The 20,955-nt window shown below is 57.1% G+C and overlaps 1 protein-coding gene across 1 annotated transcript in view; it reads right to left on the minus strand.

Annotated features, from left to right (window-relative positions):
• The window catches only part of Nectin1 (nectin cell adhesion molecule 1), a 53,689-nt gene that overhangs the window by 11,693 nt on the left and 21,041 nt on the right, over positions 1-20,955 (minus strand). The window contains exon 2 of the mRNA XM_048343999.1: positions 589-939. Coding sequence (XP_048199956.1) covers positions 589-939 — 351 coding nt within the window. The remainder of the gene's footprint in view (positions 1-588; positions 940-20,955) is intronic.

Raw genomic sequence — 20,955 nt, forward strand, 5'->3', positions numbered from 1 at the left:
CCAGAACGTTTGCACGTCTCATGCGTGTGCTCCCTGCTGTACTATCGAACTTCAGCCTTCTGGGAGTCTCCCTGAGCTCTACCACTTGTGTCACAGCTCCTCTTCCAGCTTATCTTATCAAGGTCAGTCTCACTGACTTTCTTGCTCCGGCTGGCTTTGAGTCATGATCCTCAGACCTCAGCTTCCTGAGTAGCTAGGATGACGGGCGTGAGCCACCAGTGCCGGCCTGGCTTGTGTCACGGTGTCTCAAGGTGAGGCTTCCTACCTAAATACGAACTCTATTTTGTTTTCTTTCCCACCCTCCTTCCTTCTCTTTCTTTCTTTTTAAAATGGAGGTGGGATGGGAACCAAGGCCTTACACGTGTTAACTAAGTGTGTTCCCCCTGAGCTATCTTGCTCTGTCTGATCCTCTATTCTGTCCAGAGTTTAGTCTAGCCCAGTCCCTAGTGAATCGTGGACAGTCTGGCTAGACGCCTAGGAGCTTGCCCAAGGAGGAGACGGGGCCACCGAGGCAGCACTGGAGGTGGTCAAGCTCCCAAGATCACAGGCATCTGGGCAGACGGGGAGGGAGGGACCCAGGCCGCTTACCCATCACGGTGAGATTGAGCTGGCTCTCCCGGTTGCCCGTCGGGAAGGTGGCAAACTCGCAGATGTAGACGCCCTCATCCTCCAGCTCCAGGCGGGAGAGGCGGATGGTGCCGTCGATGAAGGAGGGCCGCAGGAACGTCACCCGCTCACGGTAGGGGGGCAGCACGGAGACGCCCATGGCGGGGTTAAAGATGGCCACGTTCTGCTTGGAGCCGTTGGTGGCTTTCTGCCACGTGACCTGGGTGATCTTCACCGCTGGCAGGGGGTTGGCAAAGCTGCAATGCAGCACCACGTCGGTGCCGATGAAGCCGTACATGGAGTCGTTCACCTGAACCACCTGCGAGTGGGCGCCTGGCAGAGGGAAGGGCGGGGCGCGGTCAGGGCCCGCCTCGGTGCCCTGGCCCCTCGCTCCCCGTGACCGGGACAGCAGCCATCACTTTTTAAGTTCTTCTTATAAAAATAGCAATCACTTGTTATAAAAACACTCTGGTGGTACCGAAAAATATGGAGAAGAAAATTACGCCATCACATGATAATCTGTGGACTCCACCTTCCCTGTCCACATAAATGAGCAAAGTCAGAATTATACCATACAGATTACTCCTTTTCAATTTAGTCACGTATTACTATCTCTGCATGTTATCTACCTATCCACCTACCATCTGTCCATCCATCCATCTATCCACCTATGTATGTGAGTATGTGTCTGTCTGTCTATCTGCCTATCGTCTCTGCCGCTGTGGGAAAGGATCTTGTTATCTATGTAGCTTAGCCTGGCCTTGAACTTGTGAGCCTCCCGCCTCAGCCTCTTTAAGTGTTGGGATGATAGACATACATCACCACGCTTGCCACATCCTCATTTTGGGGACGTGTCAGACGCTCTGCCTGCAATTCGAGCCTTGACCCACGAGCTCTGAGCTGCTGTACCTCCCCCGCCTCAGTTCCCTCATCAGCTACCCGGGGCGGCTCATCCAGTCCTCTCCACCTCCAGGGGTTGCTAGGAGAAGCAAAGGCACAGGGGGGAGAAGTGTGCGTCACGCGGCAGGGAGCCGCGGGGGAGCACGAGGGCTCACAGTGACCCACATGACGGCCACTGCACGGTCCTCTCCCCTCCTGGCCGGGTCCTGCTCTCTCATGAGCCGGGTCAGCCCATTTTCTAGTGGCCAGGCAGAGGACGTGAATGCTACCCAAGGCTGGGGCTCTGATTACAAAGTAGTCAGGTTTAGACGCCCTAACTTGGCTTTTGGCGTCTATGGCGACTGCCTATTGTCCATACCTCTCCAGAAGCTGGGCTCGCCAACCACATCAGACCTGTCCTCAACACGGTTCATTTCTGTTTCCTTCCCTCCCTCCTTCCAATGACTCCAGAACTGTTTGCCGAGTGGCCATATGCCAGGATCTGTTATTGGTACTTGGGTCACACCGGTGAGTAATTCAGCCAGCCCAGCACACAGCCCATCCACGCAACCCTTGTAGACTTTTGTTCACACAGTTCCCTCCACTGAGAGGGTCCCTCTCCCTCTCCACCTGTGGGAGTCCACTGAACCCCCCACGGCGCAGGGCCCCCAGCCAGAGGCGATCAGCTCTCTGGAGTATAGCTCCTTCTGTCTCGGACTGCTGCCTACGTACCTTACGTATGGGCTCATGTATCTGCTCACGGATCTTACATATCCACAGTCCAGCCCAGCGTCTGGCACGCAGGACAGGATTCCAGGTTTCCTTTTCCCCACTACTAGTAAGTAGTTATCACTTGATAAACTACGATGGAAGCCCCGATGGTCGTGATTTGCAAGGAGGGAGCGATGGGTGGTGTGGAAAAAATGAGGAAGTCCCCTCCAGTCTCCTCTCTGATGACGTGATCCCATGCGGAATGTTTCCGCTGTGAGCACCCTTACTCACTCTTGGAATGGGCTGGCTCCTCTAGCCTGGCCCGGTCAGCCCCGGCCCGAGGCTCTGCTCCCCCTCTCCCGCCTGTGCTCACCTCGGAGCCCGTCAAGTCTCCACAAGGTGTGTGCTGGCCTCACGTGCGTGTACTCGTGTCCTTGCGACTTTACTTCACTTAGTTCATTGGGGGGCCACCAAAGTATCAATGAGGCAGACCGAGAGTTTGGGGAATGGGCCCTAGGGGAGTCTAAGATCTAAGGGGGGGAGGTGGCCTGAGCAAGATGGAGACTCAGGGAGCAGTGTGGGCCCCCTCTGAGGGCTTCCAAGCCCATGGTCACCATGCTTCATGGCTCCCCAGACTCCTCTCCAGAAGACAGGCGACTATGGAGTCCCCAGTGCTTAGTACACAGCAGGCACTCCAGAAATGCCTGCTCAGCCGGGTGTGGTGGTACGCACCTGTAATCCCAGGACTCTGAAGGCTAAGGCAGGATCTTATACTCTGCCCAAAAGGGCGAATGAGAAACCAGCAAGCTCAATGGAGCTTATTTGCTGCATGAAAAATACAACAGTGAAACATGCTAAAACTGAGAGCGACAGGGTGAGGTTGATTGGGATACATTGTATTCATGGGTGGAAATGTCATTGGACCCCCTCCCCAAATGTATGTCAATACTGAAGATATAAGAAAAAAAGCAAGCAAGCAAGCAAGCAAGGAAGAAAGAGGGAGGGAAAAGAAATGCTGATGAAGAAATCTGTCTTCGGTTCCACAGAGGCAGGCCAATACTGTACTCTTGAGTTTGAGTTTTGCCTATTCAGACCCATAGTGTGTGTGTGTGTGTGTGTGTGTGTGTGTGCGTGCGTGCACGCCAGCACTCGGGTTTAAACTCAGGGTCTAAGTGCTATTCTTTAGCTTCTTTTTTTGCTCAAGGCTGGCACTCTACCACTTGAGCCACAGCTCTAAGTTTGGCTTTTTGGTGGTTCATTGGGCATGAGAGTCTCCAGGCCTTTCCTGACTGGGCTGGCTGTGAACTGAGACCCTAAGATCTCAGCCTCCTGACTAACTAGGAGTACAGCTGTGAACTACTGGTCCCTGGCTCTGCACAGGGTTTATAGCCATCAGGGTGTCCCCATCCCTTCCACTGGCCGCTGGGCTGTCTAGTCCCTAACAGCTTTCAGGCAGAGGCATGGCAGTGTGTGTGTGTGTGTGTGTGTGTGTGTGTGTGTGTGTGTGTGCGCGCGCGCACGCGCTTGAGGGGCCGCAAAGGGACAAGTACCACCTACAGCCAGGGGGCTGGGCTCTTGCCTGCTTGTGCCTCTGGCTGGCCACTGGAGACCTTGCCAGTCACTTCCCCCTTTGGAATCCTCTCTCCATCTTTTGCCATGCCCTCTCCTGGCTCTAACGTCTGACAGCAGCCCAACCCAGGCCTCACCCCAGAGAAACAATCCCACAGAGAGGTCAGTGGGTCAGACAGGCCAGCACTCCTGCTGACTGGCTGGCTGGAGAGTGGCGAAGCTCCGGAGGATCCTCCCTACCCATCCCCATCCTCCGGCGGGATAAGTGGGTGCTCCCTGCCCCTCCCGCAGCTTCCACTCCCCAGGCCTGCTGGAGGCTGCCCAGTGGCTGCGATAATGTGAGCACAATTGGAGAACTTGCGCCACACAAAGCCAGGAACTGGAAAAGCCAGTTGGAGGGCTTGGGCCCCAGGTGAGAGTGGGGGATGGGGCTGGTGGGCCTGGGGAAGGACACCTCCCCCCCTCCCTCTCCACCATGCAGCATAGAGCTGGTGTGTGTGTGTGTGTGTGTGTGTGTGTGTGTGTGTGTGTGTGTGTGCGCAGGGCACAGGCCTGGACACACAGACTGCTGACAGTCACCCACAGCTTCCAGGGAGGCGACCTCACTGTTCAAGAGGGGAGGTCACGGGCAGTGCCTGTGTGGGCCGGGGTGGGGGGAGGCGGTCAGGCCTCCCAGCCGCGTGGACCTGTGGCTGGGCCTGGCGGCGGCCTCACCGTGCGTCCCTGCTTCTAGTGCCGCAGACGGCCAGGGCGGGGCCGGGAAGTGGCTCGCTCACTTTCGCTCTTGTCTGCCACAGGTCACTGTCAGCAGCTCCTGGAGCAGTGAAGGTGAGGAGAGCTTTGAACCTGGGAGGGCTGGAGGCGCCTCAAAGCCCTACTCTTCCCTATTTCTGCCAGGGAGTGCCCGGCCTGGTCAAGGGTTGCAGAATAGAGACAGCCTTCGGAGCTTTGAGAGGGCGCCCTCATTGGGGAGCCCTCCGAGGGGGACAGGGGTCACCCCCGAAAAGGGACAGGAGGGCAGGAATCCTGAGCCTTCCCTGCAAGGCTTCGGGGAAGGGACCAAGGCTAAGGGGTGATGCTCAGGATCGGGGGAGGGGTCCACAGAGTGCGCAGCCTTGGGCGGACTTGCCTGTCCCAATGCCAGGGCGAGCTCAAGCTGGAGCCGGAGGTGGCGGCTCCCACCCTCCCGGGAGCTCCAGCCCCTCCCTCAGGAGGCACTGGGAAGAGCCACCAAGTGAGTTAAGGTGCGCCTTCATCTCTCTATGGCTCGATGCGCCTTAAACTGCAGGTTTCCAAAACGGGGATTCTTACAGTCAACGCTATAAAACGATACGCCCAGGAAACTGCAGTAAGAATCAAATGGAGTACAAGCAGCACTCGGCACACAAATGCTTAATAAATGTTGCTACCATGACTACCACCATCATCACCACCATCATCACCACCACCACCACCATCCTCCTCTACGAAGTCAGTAGGCTTCCCTTTCTGAAGGTCACTCAACATCTACTGAGCACCGGCCCCACCGCGGGCATTGAACTGGGCCAAAGGAGGCCATTCCTCTTGTAGGACCCCCTTGTAGGTCTCATCCTCTCCTTCTCTGCTGACACATCTATCTCGATGGTATATAACCTGTATCGCTACCTCGTTATTTTCTGTTTCGGGACCATGTGGGGCTATGTCCTGCTGTCACAAGAGTTGGCAGGCCCCCGTGAGGGAGGCAGGAGCAGGCTGGTCCTTGGATTGCATCGAGTGCACTGGACCTCACCTTTGCGGATCCAGGGCTTGGGAGATACCTGCCCACCCTCTGTTCCCCAGGCAGTGGGCGCCACGCACAGAAAGCACCACACCCCCCGGGCCGTGGGAACGGGGACCACTCCCAGGGCAGCACGCTGGAGCTCAGTGGACCAGGCAGGTGGCCATCGCTTTCCAAGTCTAGCAGCCTCTGGCCCGGGGCTCTCCCACCCTGCCGCAAACCTGACTCTGGCTGAATCTAGTTCTCCAGAGGCCTCGATCTGGGTGATGTCTTCCTAGAATGTACTTTATGAGCCTCACTTAAACATCCCCTACAGAGAGATTCACACTCCCGTGACGGTGTGCACACAGCAGCTGCGGGCACCCTGCCTGCACTGGGCTTTGGGGAGCCCGGGTGAGAGCACCCGCAAGCGTTGGCTCTGTGTAGAACAAGGAGAGCAAGGAGGGGGGACGAATGGAGACACCCGCACAGCTCTTGTGTCCTGGGAATGGGGAAGGTCTTTCTCCTGAGCTCGAGCTCTCTCTATGTTCTCCCTGACAATTCCTAACGTGCTCAGGGTCCAGGACACAGGTTCCTGGGGCCTGGGCTTAGGTGCCTCAGTTTCTCCCATAGATGCTGGGCTGGGCAGTTTGGGTGACCCGGCTTTCCAGAAGTGCTGAACCAGCAGAGCAGGCGTCGGGCCTGCCCCCTGGGACGTCACGGACCTGCAAAAGCCCCAGCTCAGCAACAAAACACAAAGGCTCCTCAGTTGTGGTGGACAAACCTGCTCCCCAGGGCCCTGCCCTGCCCTGCCTGCCGTGGAGCTAATCTGCGGGAGGGAGAGCGGGTTCCCACAGAGGGTGGGGCACCCTCTGCTCCCCGCACCCCGGCTTCCAGCAGCTTCTCTTCTTGCCCGGTTACACCTCAGACCCCTTCCTGTAAGCCACACAGGCCGGGACTGGGCCCGAGTGAGGGGGTAGCTGCATGGGGGGGCCCGGGGGATGTGAGGGGGATTTGAGGGTCCCGAGACCTGCCTGAGGACCCCCCAGGTGGTGAGCACGAGTGGCAGCACATGACAGAAAGAGCAAGTCTGTGCGTGGGCGTACATGAGCGGGGGGGGGGCTGTGCTCCCCAAGGGCCTTGGTGGAGGCTTTCCAGGGATGCTCCCTGCCCCCTCCCCCAAATCTAGGAATTGACCGGAAGGATGTGACTTCTGGGGGAGAAACAGCTAAGTAGGAATGGGGGAATGGGGATGACTCACCCACCGCAAGGAAGAGGGTCGCCCTCCCCCCCCGCTGAGTGCAACCCCTCTCCCCAGCGCCAGCTCCCCAGGCTGGCCGGCTTCTCCCTCCCCAAAGCCCAACCTGGATCCACCCAGGAGAGACTGGCAAGGAAGAGATGAATGCGCTCAGGAGAGAACTGCCTCTCGGGGGTGGGGTGGGGGTCTCCTCTTGGAAGGCTTTGCCAGTCATGGTCACCTGCGCCTGATCAGGTTCTGCCTTGGAGAACCCACAAGGGCAGGGTGCTTGAAGCCCTTTGAACTTGTCCTGTCTCATTTCTATGCCCCAGGCATGGTTCCCCATTAGTTTAGGGGAGTCCTAGGCCATAGCCCATGCCTCCAGACTCCCCTCCACCCTCGGGACGGAGCCGGAGGAACGGGGCTCAGAGGGGCCAGCGGGAAGACAGAAGCAACGGCTGACCCAGTTCTTGTCCCAGTGCCCCGTCTGCCGTCCAGGGCTGGCGGCGGGAGTCCGGTGGGGGCCTTGGCTCGGAGCTGCAGTGGGCCTAGCATCCCGGCCGCCTGCCCTGGGCTGGTGGGAGGAGGGCTCTGGAGGGTTCTTCCTTGGGGACAGTCCTTCTGAGGTGGCTCCAGGACACCTGGAGCCTCTGAGCCCCCTCTGCACCCCCTTCAGTGGTGATAACATCCCATGATCCCACAGTCGGGGGCTAATTGCTAGTGTCCAAGCCCAGGCATCTCCACCCTCTCCAGGGTCACAGAAACTGCCCATGTTTTCCTCTTGGCTGATGCTCCCCCAACTCCCCACATCGAGCTGGTTAATGATGGGCTGTGCAGTTGGCGCCCGACGCCTTGGGCGGGGGAGCCCAGTGCGTGGGAGAAGAGGGGGTGCGGCAGCCTGGGAAAAGCCCCGAGAAGGAGTTGGATCCCAGGATCTTTGAGACAGGCCGGGCCGGCCCTGCTCTGCCAGCGGCACAGAGGCCCTGGGGTGGCGGCAGCCATGGGGGTGCTCGGGCAAGTCCCCATCTCTCCTTGAAACCTGGAAGGACAGGTTGGGGGACAGGGATGAATCAGGGGGGCTGGGTTTTGCTGTTTCCCACCGAAGAGCAAGTGGCAGAGGATGCCTGAATCCTGCAGGCCCATTACCCGTGGTCGGCTGTTTCCAGGGCCCCCGGCAGGCAGGGTGGCTGGCCCCTCGGGTCCCTCCTGGCCCTGTCCAGCTCCAGTTCTAACCCTCAAGGGGGCACCTCCGTCTATGCTACACCCCCAATCTTGCGCCACACCCACTTTTCCTCTGGGCAGGTGTGAGGAGGGAGGGATGCAGCTGAAGGTGGGGGGGGGGGGAGAGGCAGTTCTGGTCCCTACTGCTTTTGTCTGGATTTGAGTGGGACCTGCATCTTTTTCTATAAAATGGGGAGTGCTGAACTCGGGGACCCTGGAGGGCTGTCCTCGAGACTGGATTTGCCCAGCCCCCTCCCCATCCCAGCCCCCTCCCATTCCTGATCAACAGCAGCAGGAAGTGCGCATCCAGCGGCCCTTGCTTTTCTTTGTTCACAGGTGGGCCCTCCAGGAAGTCCTCCTGGATGAAACCCAGGTTCACCACTGAGCTCAGAGCTGGGGTTCGCGGGCTCTTCTCTAATTAAACACCCACTCCAGCCAGCTGGTAGTAGCCCCTTCATAGTTTTTGTTGACCCACACCTTCCTTGGTCCAATCTCCTGCTCTGGACCCCTTCTAACGGGTGCATCTGACTCCCTCACTGCCTCAGCACTCCTGGGAACCTTTCTCCCACATGCCCTGCCTCCCTCCTCCCTCCCCACGCTCTGCACCTGTGAGGCAGGCCGTCTTGTGCCAGTCTACAGCAGAACAACGCTAAGCCTCCAACCCTCTACCCCAGGACCCCAACCCTTGCTCGCTCAGCAGCCAGTGTCAATCTCTGTATTTCAAATCTTCCTGTGGCTTCCTGCAGTCCCCTACATCAAGCCCGAGGTCTTTCTGGGCTCTGGACTTTTATTTTGGATCTCTGAAGTTTCCAGCCACCTTCTCTCTCTTTCTCTCTCTCCCTCTCTCTCTCTCTCTCCTACCACACTGAGTGATTCTCAATTCCTTGTCATGCTCCTCCTTCTGCTAAAAATGTACGCCTGTGATTTTCATCCTTCTGGAATCATCTTAGAGCTGGATCTTGAGGAGATGGCATCCGGGAGCCCCCACACCGTGCCCCCCACCATGAGGTAGCACTCAGACATAGATCTGTCATAGGATTTCTGTCCAGGGCCTGACAAACAGGAACCACCAGGGTGCCCCTAGTGGTAGGTAAAGGCTGTGCATTCGTTGGAGGTCCGGGGGCAGAGAAGGCAAGTGCCGCCTCACACCTGCACCACCGAGGCAAAGGTCAGGGCTGAAGGCAGGAAGTGACACTGCTTACTTCCCTCCCGGCCCTTACTTCTTGATTCCTTTCCTGTCCCCTCCGCCCCAGTTCCCAGCATGGTCTCCCTTCTTTCCTCACACCAGACCACAGGGTGAAAAACTGTTTTCTCACGGAAGTCAGCTGCAGCCTTGAGACAGGGCTCCTGAGATGGGAGTCCCGTTGGTGTCCGCGTGTGTCCCCTGCCCCCCCACCCCCTCCCTGGGCAGCAGGCCTGCTCCTTCCTGCACTGCCCTGCCTCAGCCTCGCAGACGGGGAAGCCTTCCACTGGAAGGCCAAGATTCGGAAGGGCCCGGCAGGCTCTCCGGCGGCGGCCGATGCCAGGGTCTCCCAGCAGACGCTCAGCATGGGCTTTCCTCTGCAGAGGTGCGCTGACACTGACACGTTTCAGGGTGTGTAGGCAGCAGCCTTTGGGGGGGCTACTGAGGGGGTGGGAGAGGATGGTGGTGCTGGAAAGGGAGAGGGGGAATTCTCTGGGCTTCCCCGGGGGAGCCTGTGAAAAGCTCAGGGTTGAAGTGCACGTGGTTTCAGCCCTTCGGCACCCAGTGCGTGTCGCGCACAGCACCCTCAGGTCGGCCATACAGCACAGAGGACCCCAGCTCCGTGGACGCCCGGGCCGGCTGCTGGGAGGAAGGGGAGGAGGTCAGGTGGCTCAGGGCTTGACTGCAGGGAAGGTGCGTTCTACAGCAGTAAAAGTGTGCTACCACGTGGGAGGGGTTGAGGGGTTCAGCGCGGAGCGGGGCAGTGTGGTGGGGTGTATAGAGGAGCCCACGTGCGGTGACTTCAAATTGAGACAGACTTGGGTTTGTGTCTACTCTGTATTAGCCAGGCAATGGTAAGTTGCATTCATCACTTGGTGTGTGTGTGTGTGTGTGTGTTTTCTTTGTATAAGATGGGGATACAGGTGGAGGTGTGGCTCAAACAGTGCAGCACTATCTTGAGCAAAAAAAAAAACAAAACAACTAAGGAAGAGTGCAAGGTTCTGAGTTCAAGCCCCAGTGCTGGCACAAACATTACATAAAATGAAACACAATGCGAACAACGGCACTGCAGATGAAATCAAGTGATGCGTCTATGCTCTTAGCACAGTGCGCGGCACACAGGATGGACACCGAGGGTTGTGCGTGACAGTGTGGGGAAAGACCTGCCTAGGGCTCAGGTGAACTGGCTTCTATCGCGGCAACCACCCCACGTGACCCTGGGCAGGGTCCTGCTGGGCTAAGGCCACCGGCCCAGAGCACTGGGACCACCGACATGCTGGACCAGACAGTTCTGTCGTGCATGGCAAGATGTCTGGCCACACCCCTGGTTTCTCCCTACTAGATGTCAGGAGCACTGTCTCCACTGGTGACAAGCAAGAAAACATCTCCAGACACTGTCACATAATCCCCCAGGGAGTAAAATAACCAAGGATCCAGACTGCCGGCCCAGACAGAGGGGTGCTGAGCTCGAGCGGGGTGAGAATGAGGTGCGGAGCTGTGTCTGGAGGAGGCGCGTGGGGGCGGGCAGCATGTCCCTGGAGGAAGCGAGAGCACCAGCAGGGGCCCGGATGCGGGTGGGGAGACCTGAGTCAGGGAGGGCAGAGGCTGAATGGCGCCCCTGCTTCTTGGCAGAGACGCGGCCAGGTAGCATCTTCCGTCGGCGAGTAAACTGCTATCATTTCGGAAGGATTTTCACCTCATTTGGTTCCTGCTTAAGTGAAATCCACAACATGTGTTCTCTGCATTACTGGAGTGTTTGTGCTTAATTAGTGGCAAATTCTTTCATATTAAAGTCATTAAGTTTTGCCGTTCATTCGCTCTCCTCACCCTGGGCCTGGCTCTCCTTTGAATGGGGGCAGGTCTGACTAGAGGCACAGGTTGCTCCAGCCTGTCTGTTTTTCTCTCTCTCACACACATGCACACACATGCACACACACACACACACGCACACACAGGGCACCTGCTCGTAGTGGGCAGCCCTCCTCCTGCTCTTCCCTGCTCCTTTGGGCCTCCCTCAGAGGCAAGGCTTCAGGGACAGAGGGATGGTACAGACTGTGAGATGTAGGTTAGGCCCTCCTACAGAGGTGTGACCCCACAGAAGGCCGAGCTCACACAATTCCGGAAGGCAGCGGGATGGAAAGCTGAACGTGCAATACCGGGTCAGTGCCGAGGGAGTCTGGGCTGAGCGGTAGCAGATGGGCCTGGCTCTTGTCTCAGCCCCTCAGGAAGGACTCGGTCTTACCAGTCCCGAGGTCTGAAATGCTGTAGCCTCTGGGCAGTGCTTTGTATCCCAGCATCCTGAGGCCCCCAAACGCTTAGCTAGAGCACAGCCTCAGTGTCTGAAGCAAGTTCTTCCCTTCCATCTGTGGTCAAAGCCACTTTGGAAGGGCGCCTGCCCAGCGAGGCCCCGCCCTGGCCTTGGACCCAGGAACCAGCAGGCTGGCTGCTCCTCACACCTGCTGTCTCAACTTGGAAGAGCCTGCCATGAGCCCCACCCCTGGACCAGAGGCCCCACCAAAGTCTGTCATCCCCATCGTGTGTGTGTGTGTGTGTGTGTGTGTGTGTGTGCTCACACGTGTGCTTGAGCTGCCCCTAAACTTTTTCTCTTGCTTATGGCTACTACTTGAGCCCCAGCTTCACTTCTGGCTTTTTGTTAGTTAATGGGAGTGAAGAGTCTCAAGCACTTTCCTGCCCAGGCTGGCTTCAACCCGCAGTCCTTAGATCTCAGTCTCCTAAGTAGCTGGGATTACAGGTGTGAGGTCTGGAGCCTGGCCTGATGAACTTTTTAAACATTTAATTTAGGGTTGGTTTTGTTGTTGTTGTTTTGTCAGTCCTGGGGCTTGAACTCAGGCCTGCACGGTATCTCTGAGCCTCTTTGTTGTGCTCAAGGCTTGCGTTCTACCACTTGAGCCACAGCACCACTTCTGGCTTGCGTGAGTTTATTGGAGGTACGAACATTCCTGTCTGGGCTGGCTTTGACTTGCTATCCACAGATCTCAGCCTCCTGAGTAGCTGGGATTACAGGTGTGAGCCGCTGGTGCCTGGCTTGGTGGACTTTTAATGCCCAGGGTCTGGTGGTAGGCAAGAAGATATTGGAAACAGGACTGACACGGTGTTGTGTTGTCACCCCTCCCCTTTGTGGGTGCAGCAGTGGGGCTGGAGGTGGGCCAGGGGCCAGGCACCCGGGGCCCTAGCAGATCAGGGCCCAGGACTGCTGGGGTAGCGAGGAGGCAAGACCCCTACCCCATGAGCTTTTGACTGACAGGAGCCCCCAAGGCCCACAGTGGGCCCAGGTTCATGTCTGGTGGCATCTGGGTGGGGCCCTGGAGGGATGAGAACTAGGCCACAGGATGGAGGAGCTGGGAACTCGGGGACCAGCATTTAATGGTTCTTCTGTCATGCCAGAACCCACCTAACCTCATGCCCCTCAACCTGCTTTCTGACCTAGCTCTTGCCCTGGCTCAGCTGAGACTTAAGGAGCATGAAGATTCTAGGCAACAACTGCTGCTGGGTTCCCCCAAACTCTGAGAATACTAGCCTTAGGGGTCATAGCCAACGTCAGGCCCCCACCCCAAGGTCAACCCCCTTAGCATCCTCCCCAGCCACCACACGAACCCCCACAGTAGTCCCAGCCCAGCTCAATGTCGGTGCCAGCCGAGAGCACCACAAAACCAAGGGCATGACCCCAAAGCCAGGTGCTAACCACTTCCTGGCTTTAACCACGGAATGCGGCAAACCCGAACACGGTCACACCTCAGGGATGGCCTGGCCCCTCTTGCCTTTAGATAGGAGTCGCTCTGACTGGCTCTGACCGGCTCACGCCCGTCTCAGCCTCCCGAGCAGCCGGGACCACAGATACACACCACTGCACTGGCCCAACTCGGGGGGGCTCCCGGGACACTCCTGACTCAGTTTCACTTCCACATGACAACCGCCCCTCGAGATGGCAGGGAGAAGGTGCGATCGTTGAAGGATTCTGATAGGGTGTTTGGGGGAGAGGGGGGGCTGTGCTGGAGGCCCTCCCACTCTGATTGGGGTATCCTGCTGCCTGTACTCAGCAGGCCGGTAGCATGCCAGGTCCTGACAGCTCTCCCAGGCTACTCCTTTCCTCATCACCCAACATAGTGAAGGGTGGCGGTGGCGGGGGTGGGGGTGGAGAACAGAAGTTCTCTCTTTGTCCTGGTCAGCTTGAGCTGAGCTTCCCTTTACCCAGCTTTTAAAAGGGGCCCTAGGAAGCTAGGTAGGCACTGGCCACTCATTCCTGTGATCCTAGCTACTCAGGAGACTGAGATCTGAAGATTTCAGCTCAAAGTCAGCCTGGGCAGGAAAGTCCATGAGACTCTTGCCTCTACAATGGACCAGCAAAAAGCCCTAGCAGAGTTATAGCTCAAGTGGTGGAGCACTAGCCTTTAGCAAAAAAAGGCTAAGGAGCAGCACCCAAGGCCCTGAGTTCAAGCCCTACACTAGCATATGCACACGCGCGCGCGCGCACACACACACACACACACACACATGAAGAAGAAGAAGAGGAGGAGGAGGAGGAGGAGGAGGAGGAGGAGGGAGGAGGAGGAGAAAGAAGAGGGCCCTACACATCCACCTCACTCAGCTGGGTGAGGTCACTTGTACAGAATGACCTCCCCAGTCTGGGGCAGTCTTGTGGGAGACTCGCTGGGCCTCCTCCCCTCCCAGGACTCGGCTGTCATCATCGGCCCCTCCTCCCCTCCCAATCATCACCCTCCACTTGGCAAAATGCTGAGGGGAGCACATCTCTGATGCCCGCCACAGCCTGCCTCCTCCCTGCCCCGCCAGGCAGGGGTGCGCAGGGTGACAGGACCCAGAGGTGTGCCACGTGTGTGTGTGTGTGGGGGAACCTGAGCCCCTCCCCACTTCTGCTCGCCCTCGGCTCCCGTTTCCTGTGGTGTCAGAGTTTCAAGTGTGGGGGTCTCTCCCACCCTCCTCCCACGCCCACCGTCCCTCTGCCCGACACCAATCTATCAGAAGCCTCGCCCGGTCCCGCTTCCAGCTCAGACTTGTCGAGGTTTCTGGAGTCACTGGTAGGGGCCGGCGTGCCGGGGCCTGCTCCTCATCCTGCCTTGCAGGGGGAGCCAACACGTAGGCACGGGGCATGGCGCCCAGCGGCGGGGATGGCGCTGGGCCTTGGAGCCACCTGCTTCCTCCCTCTCCCTTCTCCTTGGGGTGGCGTGTGGGTGTGCACCTCACATCCTCCAGCTCTGGGAAGAGCCTGGCCTGCTCCTCCCACGGCTCCTACAGGGGCCCCAACCCCTCAGCAGCAGCAGCAGCAAAGGCACTGGTGAGCAAGTACAAGACGGTGACAGTCGCTGCCCAGCCCCGCTCGGAGACGCAAGGACGCGTGGGTACCGCGCTGGGGGCTAAACGTTTACATGTGCTAATTCACGAAATTCCTTTTGTTTTAGTTTTAACTTGCGTCCCATGTTTGAGACTTAGCCTACTGTATTTATCTAAGGATAGATTTCACGGTGACATCTCTTAGGCATGTATACAATGTGCCTAATCTCCATCTCACCCTCTCTATTCTCTCCCTCTGTCCCGAAACAATTTCAACAGGTTTCCTTGTTCTGTTTTCATATTTGTGAATTATCTATTTTGACTGCATTCGTGCTCGTGTGCCTTTGTTGTTAGCCCGGTCCCTTCCTGCTGGTACCCCTGACAACCCCAACAGAGCCATTCCCTTAATCCTTACAACTCCAGGAGCCAGGAATCAACGGACTGCCCTCGTCTAGGAGAGAAGGTGCTGGGCACAGCGGGGACACAGGAGCCTTGCCTAGTGTGCACGAGCTCCTGGGTGGCGTCCCCAGCACTGGAATTCACAGAGGGCAAGTAACCCACCCAGGGCCCACAGTCTGAGGCCCGTTCTGATCTGGACGGTGTCTCCAGTGGCCACGCCTTCCCTACCACACCTGCTCCCCTGTGGCTGGCACTCTAAGGCCAGGGTGGTGGCGAAGGTGTCCACACAGAACCCTTACCCGTCACCACCTAAGTTTGATGAGAACTCTGAAGGTGGGGTAGACACCGAGCCCGCTGCCTTAGCCTTGATCTAGGGAGAGGCTGGGCCTCCGCCACCCTTTCCCTCCCTGGTCAGGGTTAAGCGCCAGCCCCACCACAAAGGGCCATTACACCTATGAACTTGGATTTCCCCCGGCGCCCTGACTTCTGCTCTGTCATTCTGGCTGTGGTCTTTGTTTTTCTGGCCCTGCACAACTCAGCCTGGGAATGGCAAGGTGTGGGCCATGAGGGGGAGAGGGAAGGGGGAGGCTGGGCTCGGCTGGGAACTGCGCAGGGCTAATGACAAGGGGAGCACCTGAGCCTCCACTGGTATCGGGAAATTACACGGATAATCTCATTTAATCTTCATAAACATCGCTGAGGTTCCTTCCACCCCAGGCCCAGAGTGGGAAAGGACTGCCAAGTGCTGCCCTTTCCTAAGGCCAGGATGTGCGGGTATTTCCCCCCGCCTTCCCTTTGGTGCTGGTCCTATGGCTTGAACTCGGCGTCTGGGCTCTCTGTCCCTTTGCTTTTCTGCTCAAGGCTAGTGTACCACACTACTTCTAGCACTTTTGGTAGTTAACTGGAGGTCAGAGACTCATGGGCTTTCCTTCCTGTGCTGGCTTTGAACCTCCATCCTCAGATCTCAGGCCTCCTGAGTAGCTAGGGTGACAGGTGTGGGCCATGGGTGTTCAGCAGTGCTAGTATGTGTTGCTTCCTTCCAGCCCATTCCTCCCACTTACCATGCCATACATCCCCACCAGCCTTTCCTACTCTGAATTGTGAGTCCCAAAGCCATGGGAGCAAACATGAGGTACTTCTCAAAAATCCCCTATTCCCTGAGAGCAGACTAGGAGGCTCGGCTGAGTCCCCCCATCCCCACCCGCCAAGGTGAAAGGGGCCTATCTGCTCTCCCGCTGACGCCGCCGCCGCCATCACCACCACCACCACCTCCACCACCACCAAACACTGAAGGCTGGTCAGTTCCACCTCCGGGCCTTCTCATCGGAGGCAGCTGGAATAGCATGCCAAATTAGCTTAATGAGTGTGGGCCCCAGCTTTAATTGGGGCCCTCTGCAGTGCCGACTCCTGCTTTCATTTTTAATGCTGGGAAAGAGTGGTTTCCCCCCCTCCTGTCCCCCTCTCCTTCTCCCATGCATTTTCACCCTGGCTAATGGCTCTTTACTCAGAAAGGCCCCTACCACTTCTAATTGGATTTAATTGCTGGGGTAATTAATGATTCGATTGGCAAACTAAAATGTTGTGGGTGAATTTTGTGTATAAATAGATAGGGAAGTCAAAGGAACAGAGAACTCAGGCTGACCCCAAATAAGGTCTGGGGGCAGGGGGAGGGCAGGATGGAAGGAACCAGGTTGAGGACCCTTCAGTTGGCAGACCGAAACCAAACTGGGGACCAGTTGGTGCTGACTCCTCATTAATAGGTGAAGAAAAAGGTACACAACTCTGTTAAGGTGGCAAGGCAGTTGGTGGAAGATGGGAAGCAGGAGCTGACAGAGTCACCCTGGAAGAAGAGAGGTGAAAAGGTGTGACTTGGCCTGCCAAGGGCTCCACCATGTGTGGACAGCTGCGAGAGCACCTGGGGAAGAGTTATCAGCCAGACACAAGCCGTAGAGATGTACCGTGGTTGTTTCTCTTGTTGTGGTTACAAAGGCCCTGCCTCTGGGTCACGAGATAAGCACCCAGCTCATGGAAACAGGAGGCTGCCAGGTGCAAGAAAGAAAGAGCAGTGGGCGTGAGGCTGGAAGGTCACCCCTGTTAGCTGTGCATGTGGCCCCTCTTGGCCTCCTGCTCTTGGCCCGGATGTCTCTTGGGGCCCCTGACCTCCTGGATCTTCCCTGCTTGATTCACGCTGACCTGTAGACCTGCAGCAGCAAGGTGGGGGCTGGGGAGGCTGGCACAGGCAAGACCTTCTGGAACTCTAAGATGACTTGCAGGTTTCTATTATTCTGGGAAGGGGAAGATGGAAAAGGAATAGCAGATGAGGGGGTGGGGCAAAGCTGGTTACCTTCGTGTGTGTGTGTGTGTGTGTGTGTGTGTGAGCACATGTGTGTGCATCAAAGCCTAATGGCTGTGATGTTAATGGAATTTCATTTTATCCTCACAAAAACTTTGTAAGAAGACAAGTGCGATAGTCATGTTGGGAAACGGAGGCCCCGGCTGGTGAAAGTGATTTTGTTCAAGCCATATCGACAAGAGAACCCAAGTCTCCATTGCCTTGAGGCAAAGAAAGCTAACTGACTTAGCAGGCCTTCAATCTGCCCCTGCCCAATTCCCAGCTTCCCCTCGGGGTCCTCCATCCCCTACACTCAGGACCCACAGAGCCGCTTGCTCTATCCCGGGGCTACCCTGTACTGGGAAGGTGTTAGATGTGGTCTGCTGGATGAACTGTGCACCAGTCAAATCCAAGAGAACAGACTCAGGGATGTGGGTCCTTGCCGACTTCTCAGGTCACTGAGAGCTTTCCATCAAGACTTCTTAGAAGCTGACTGATCAAAGGAGGACCAGGCTTCCTAGTGAAGGCCATGATCATTGGTAAAAAGGAAGGATTTTAAGAGCAAGGCTGAAAGGCTGCAGGGGTACAGGGGGAGGTATACTCAATCCCTGCCTCCTCATTCTTGTGTAAGAGGAAGCACCTTTCCTAACCTTTGCGATCCAAGCTGGGTCTCCAGGGCTCTGCCCTCCCCTCTCTCCCTATAGTCCTGGAACAATCAAGGAAAGAAGGTGCTGCCCATTTTGAAGATGATAAAATTGAGACCCAGGAGATGTCTTGACTTGTTTGCATTGATACAATAAATTGAAACGTCAAGGGGGTGCAGGGAGATCTCTGGACCTTTCTACATCCCCAAAGCAACGAGGAAGTGGGAACAAGCAGAACCAGCCTTCCGTGAGTGAAGGCTTCTGGGTAAATGTCTCTGGAGAGCTGGCTAGCAATCTATGCAACACTGCTTAAAGACCCAAGGTAGCCCTGATGGAGGTGAAGATGGGCTCCCCATTCCTGGCCCCCCATCACCTCTGGGCCACAGCAGCCCCAGGCAGTGCAACCAGGAGGTGCTCAGGAGTTCAGCCCCGCCTGTCCCCTTAGGGTGGGGGTGGGAGGCTTGGAGAAGCAGGTCAAAGCCAGTCCTCCTGCTGCCCCACCCCCAGTGAGAGCAGCACAGGTGAGCCTGTAGGACCAGAACCAGGCGCCCTGTCCTGACACGTCTGGGAGCCACAGCTTGAGTGGGAAGGGAGGCAGTGAGTCAGGACTGGAGGAGGGGTGCAGGGGAAGACAGGGAGAGGAACAGGAGATCGGTCCTCCCCAGTAGAGAGGACAGGGAGACCAGGGCCAGCAAGACGCAGGGCAGGGTGAATTTCCCAAGGGGGTCTGTGGGTCCAGGCTCCGATTGGGGAGCAGTGCTATGGAGGCTGGCGAGGGCCAGTGAGGAGTTCTGGAGCCTCCTGCAGTGGGAGGAACTGGCCAGATAACAGCGAGATAGCTGCACCCTGTATAACTCACACCACACCACAATCTGTAAGAGATCTGGGGGGCAGGGTGGGGGCAGCACCCCCCAGGCCTGCCAGTCCTGGTGTTGCCCACCGCGCGGGGCAGAGCTGGCCCTGGGAGAGGCAGTGGCCAGGCCACTCAGGGGAGGCCTCTCACCCACAACGGTGGTGGGGGTGGGGTGGGGTGGTTGGGGTGAGGCTTAGGGCGGGGAGACGCTTTGAACCCCAGAAAGACTGGTGGGAACTGGTTCTTGACTCATGGCAGAGAACAGGAGGTGGGGAATGTCAAGGGCTTGTGCTTTATTATTATTTTTTTTCCTTTTATGACATGTGAACTCAAGCAATTAAAAATATGCATTTTACTTGACACCATCTGCCTTGCTGGGTCCCTTCATCTCTGCTGTAACCCCGGTCCCATCGGAATGGTTGGTGGTTCCTAACAAGTTCTCATCTTCAGAGAGTATAAGATAAATGGAGCATGCTCCTACCTACAAGGCTCGGCCCCCTACCACCTTAGAGGCTCCAGCAGTGCAGAAAGTAAGTACGGATGGACACGGGCAGCAGTAAGCTGCTCTGTGTCCACCGATACGTGTGAACACCTTCTCCACTTGCCTTTGGGGAATCTGATCTTCGCTGTCCTCGTTCGGAGCTTTATATTTCTATTTCCCGCGGGAGGAAACGGAGGCCCAGTGGCTGAGGAGACTTGTCAAGCCGCTTAGCTAAAGCATGGTAGAGCCTGGCTACTCGGGAGGCTGAGATCTGGGCATCGTGGCTTGATGAAGGCCATTCTGGGCAGGAAAAGTCTGTGCGACACTTGTCTCCAATGCACCACCAAAAAGCCGGAAGTGCAGCCGTGGCTCAAGTGGTCCAGCATTAGCCTCGAAAGAAAGCTAAGGGACAGCTGGAAGCCCCTGTGAAGTCCCAGTACCCAAATACATACACATTAAAAAAAAACAACAAAAACAGACAGTGGTGGAACTTGAACTCAAGTTCAGGTTCTTGCTTGCTCCCTCAGACTGGCACTGCTGGCGTGTTTCTGACTTTCCCAGGAAGGCAGCCCAGTGTTCACCTCCCTGCCTCACACAGCAAAGCCGTGAGGCTTGGGTGATTGGGTCTCCCCTGCCCCTCTCCAGGGACCGAGAGGGGAAAGAGCAGATGGGCCTTGGAGCGGAGCAGCTCTCCAGTCTGCTGTCCAGACAGTGGCTGGCGTCCACACCTGCCCGGGCCCCGCCCCGCCTGGCCCTGCCCGGTACCCAGGTACAGTCGTCATGGTCCTAAGAGGACTGGGGCAAGGAAGTCCATGGAACAGTGACACCCCCACTGGCCTGGTGGCAGCTGATGTCCAGCCAGAGGCGTGGCCTGGCCACAACTTTCCTCTGCCTCAGTTTGACCCCACACATCTCTACCCAGGAAGATCCAGATCTTCTTTCACTGTCTCATAGTAGGGATTCTACTATTTCCCCTGGAAAATGACTGAAATTTCCATACACCCTTCACCAGTGAGGAAGTTCTGGATGATGTCTGTCCTTAAGTCCTCTTGCTGCGATAGAAGCACAGTGTCCTGTGGTCCGCTTGAGACTTGCTGGGTTAGGTATCAGAGCTGGGGATTAGGCTGTTCCTCCTTGTTAAGGGAGGAGTGGGGGTGGGGAGGGAGCCCGGCTGCCAGGCAGAACAGGGCTTGGCTCTTCCACTCACTGGCAAACTACCTTCGTACATTGAGCTTTGGCTTTCTCATCTGTAAAATGGACTTGGATGTTCCATTTCAAAATCAGCTCTACGGACTCAAATGCGGTATGGCCACAGTCAGCTAGCTGTCTGGTGGACTGACTGCTCAGGAAGTGGAGGCTGGTGTACTACCATTATAGGGTCAAGAGCTGAGCGACAGCTGAGACCATCCTTCAGGGCCTGGTAGGGGCTTTTCCCACACCAATTGGACTCCAAGCTTCTCCCATCTGTCCGGGTTTTCTAAGCTGCCCCTGGGCTGGCCTGAAGCTCTGAGCTCTACAGCGGGTCTCAGCCCTGTCACTGGCTTTCCTCCAGAGCAGTCCCTTTGCTCTGGCCTATTGTGTTGTTCTGGTCCTAAGGTAGAAGTGAGTGTGCTGAGGACCCAGGCAAGTCCCCAGGGCCCTGGGGCATCCTCTGTGAGGGGAAATGGAGGTCGCCCAATGTCTCTGCTCGCCAGGCACCTGGGTGAGTGACCTCCCAGGGGGTGTGGCCAGAAGGAGGGTGGTGGTGGTGGTGGTGGTGGTGGTGGTGTTGTTGCTGTGATGTGGTGCGAGGGGCTCT

The sequence above is a fragment of the Perognathus longimembris genome, chromosome 3 (genome assembly GCF_023159225.1).
Source record: "Perognathus longimembris pacificus isolate PPM17 chromosome 3, ASM2315922v1, whole genome shotgun sequence".
NCBI classification, from domain to species: domain Eukaryota; kingdom Metazoa; phylum Chordata; class Mammalia; order Rodentia; family Heteromyidae; genus Perognathus; species Perognathus longimembris.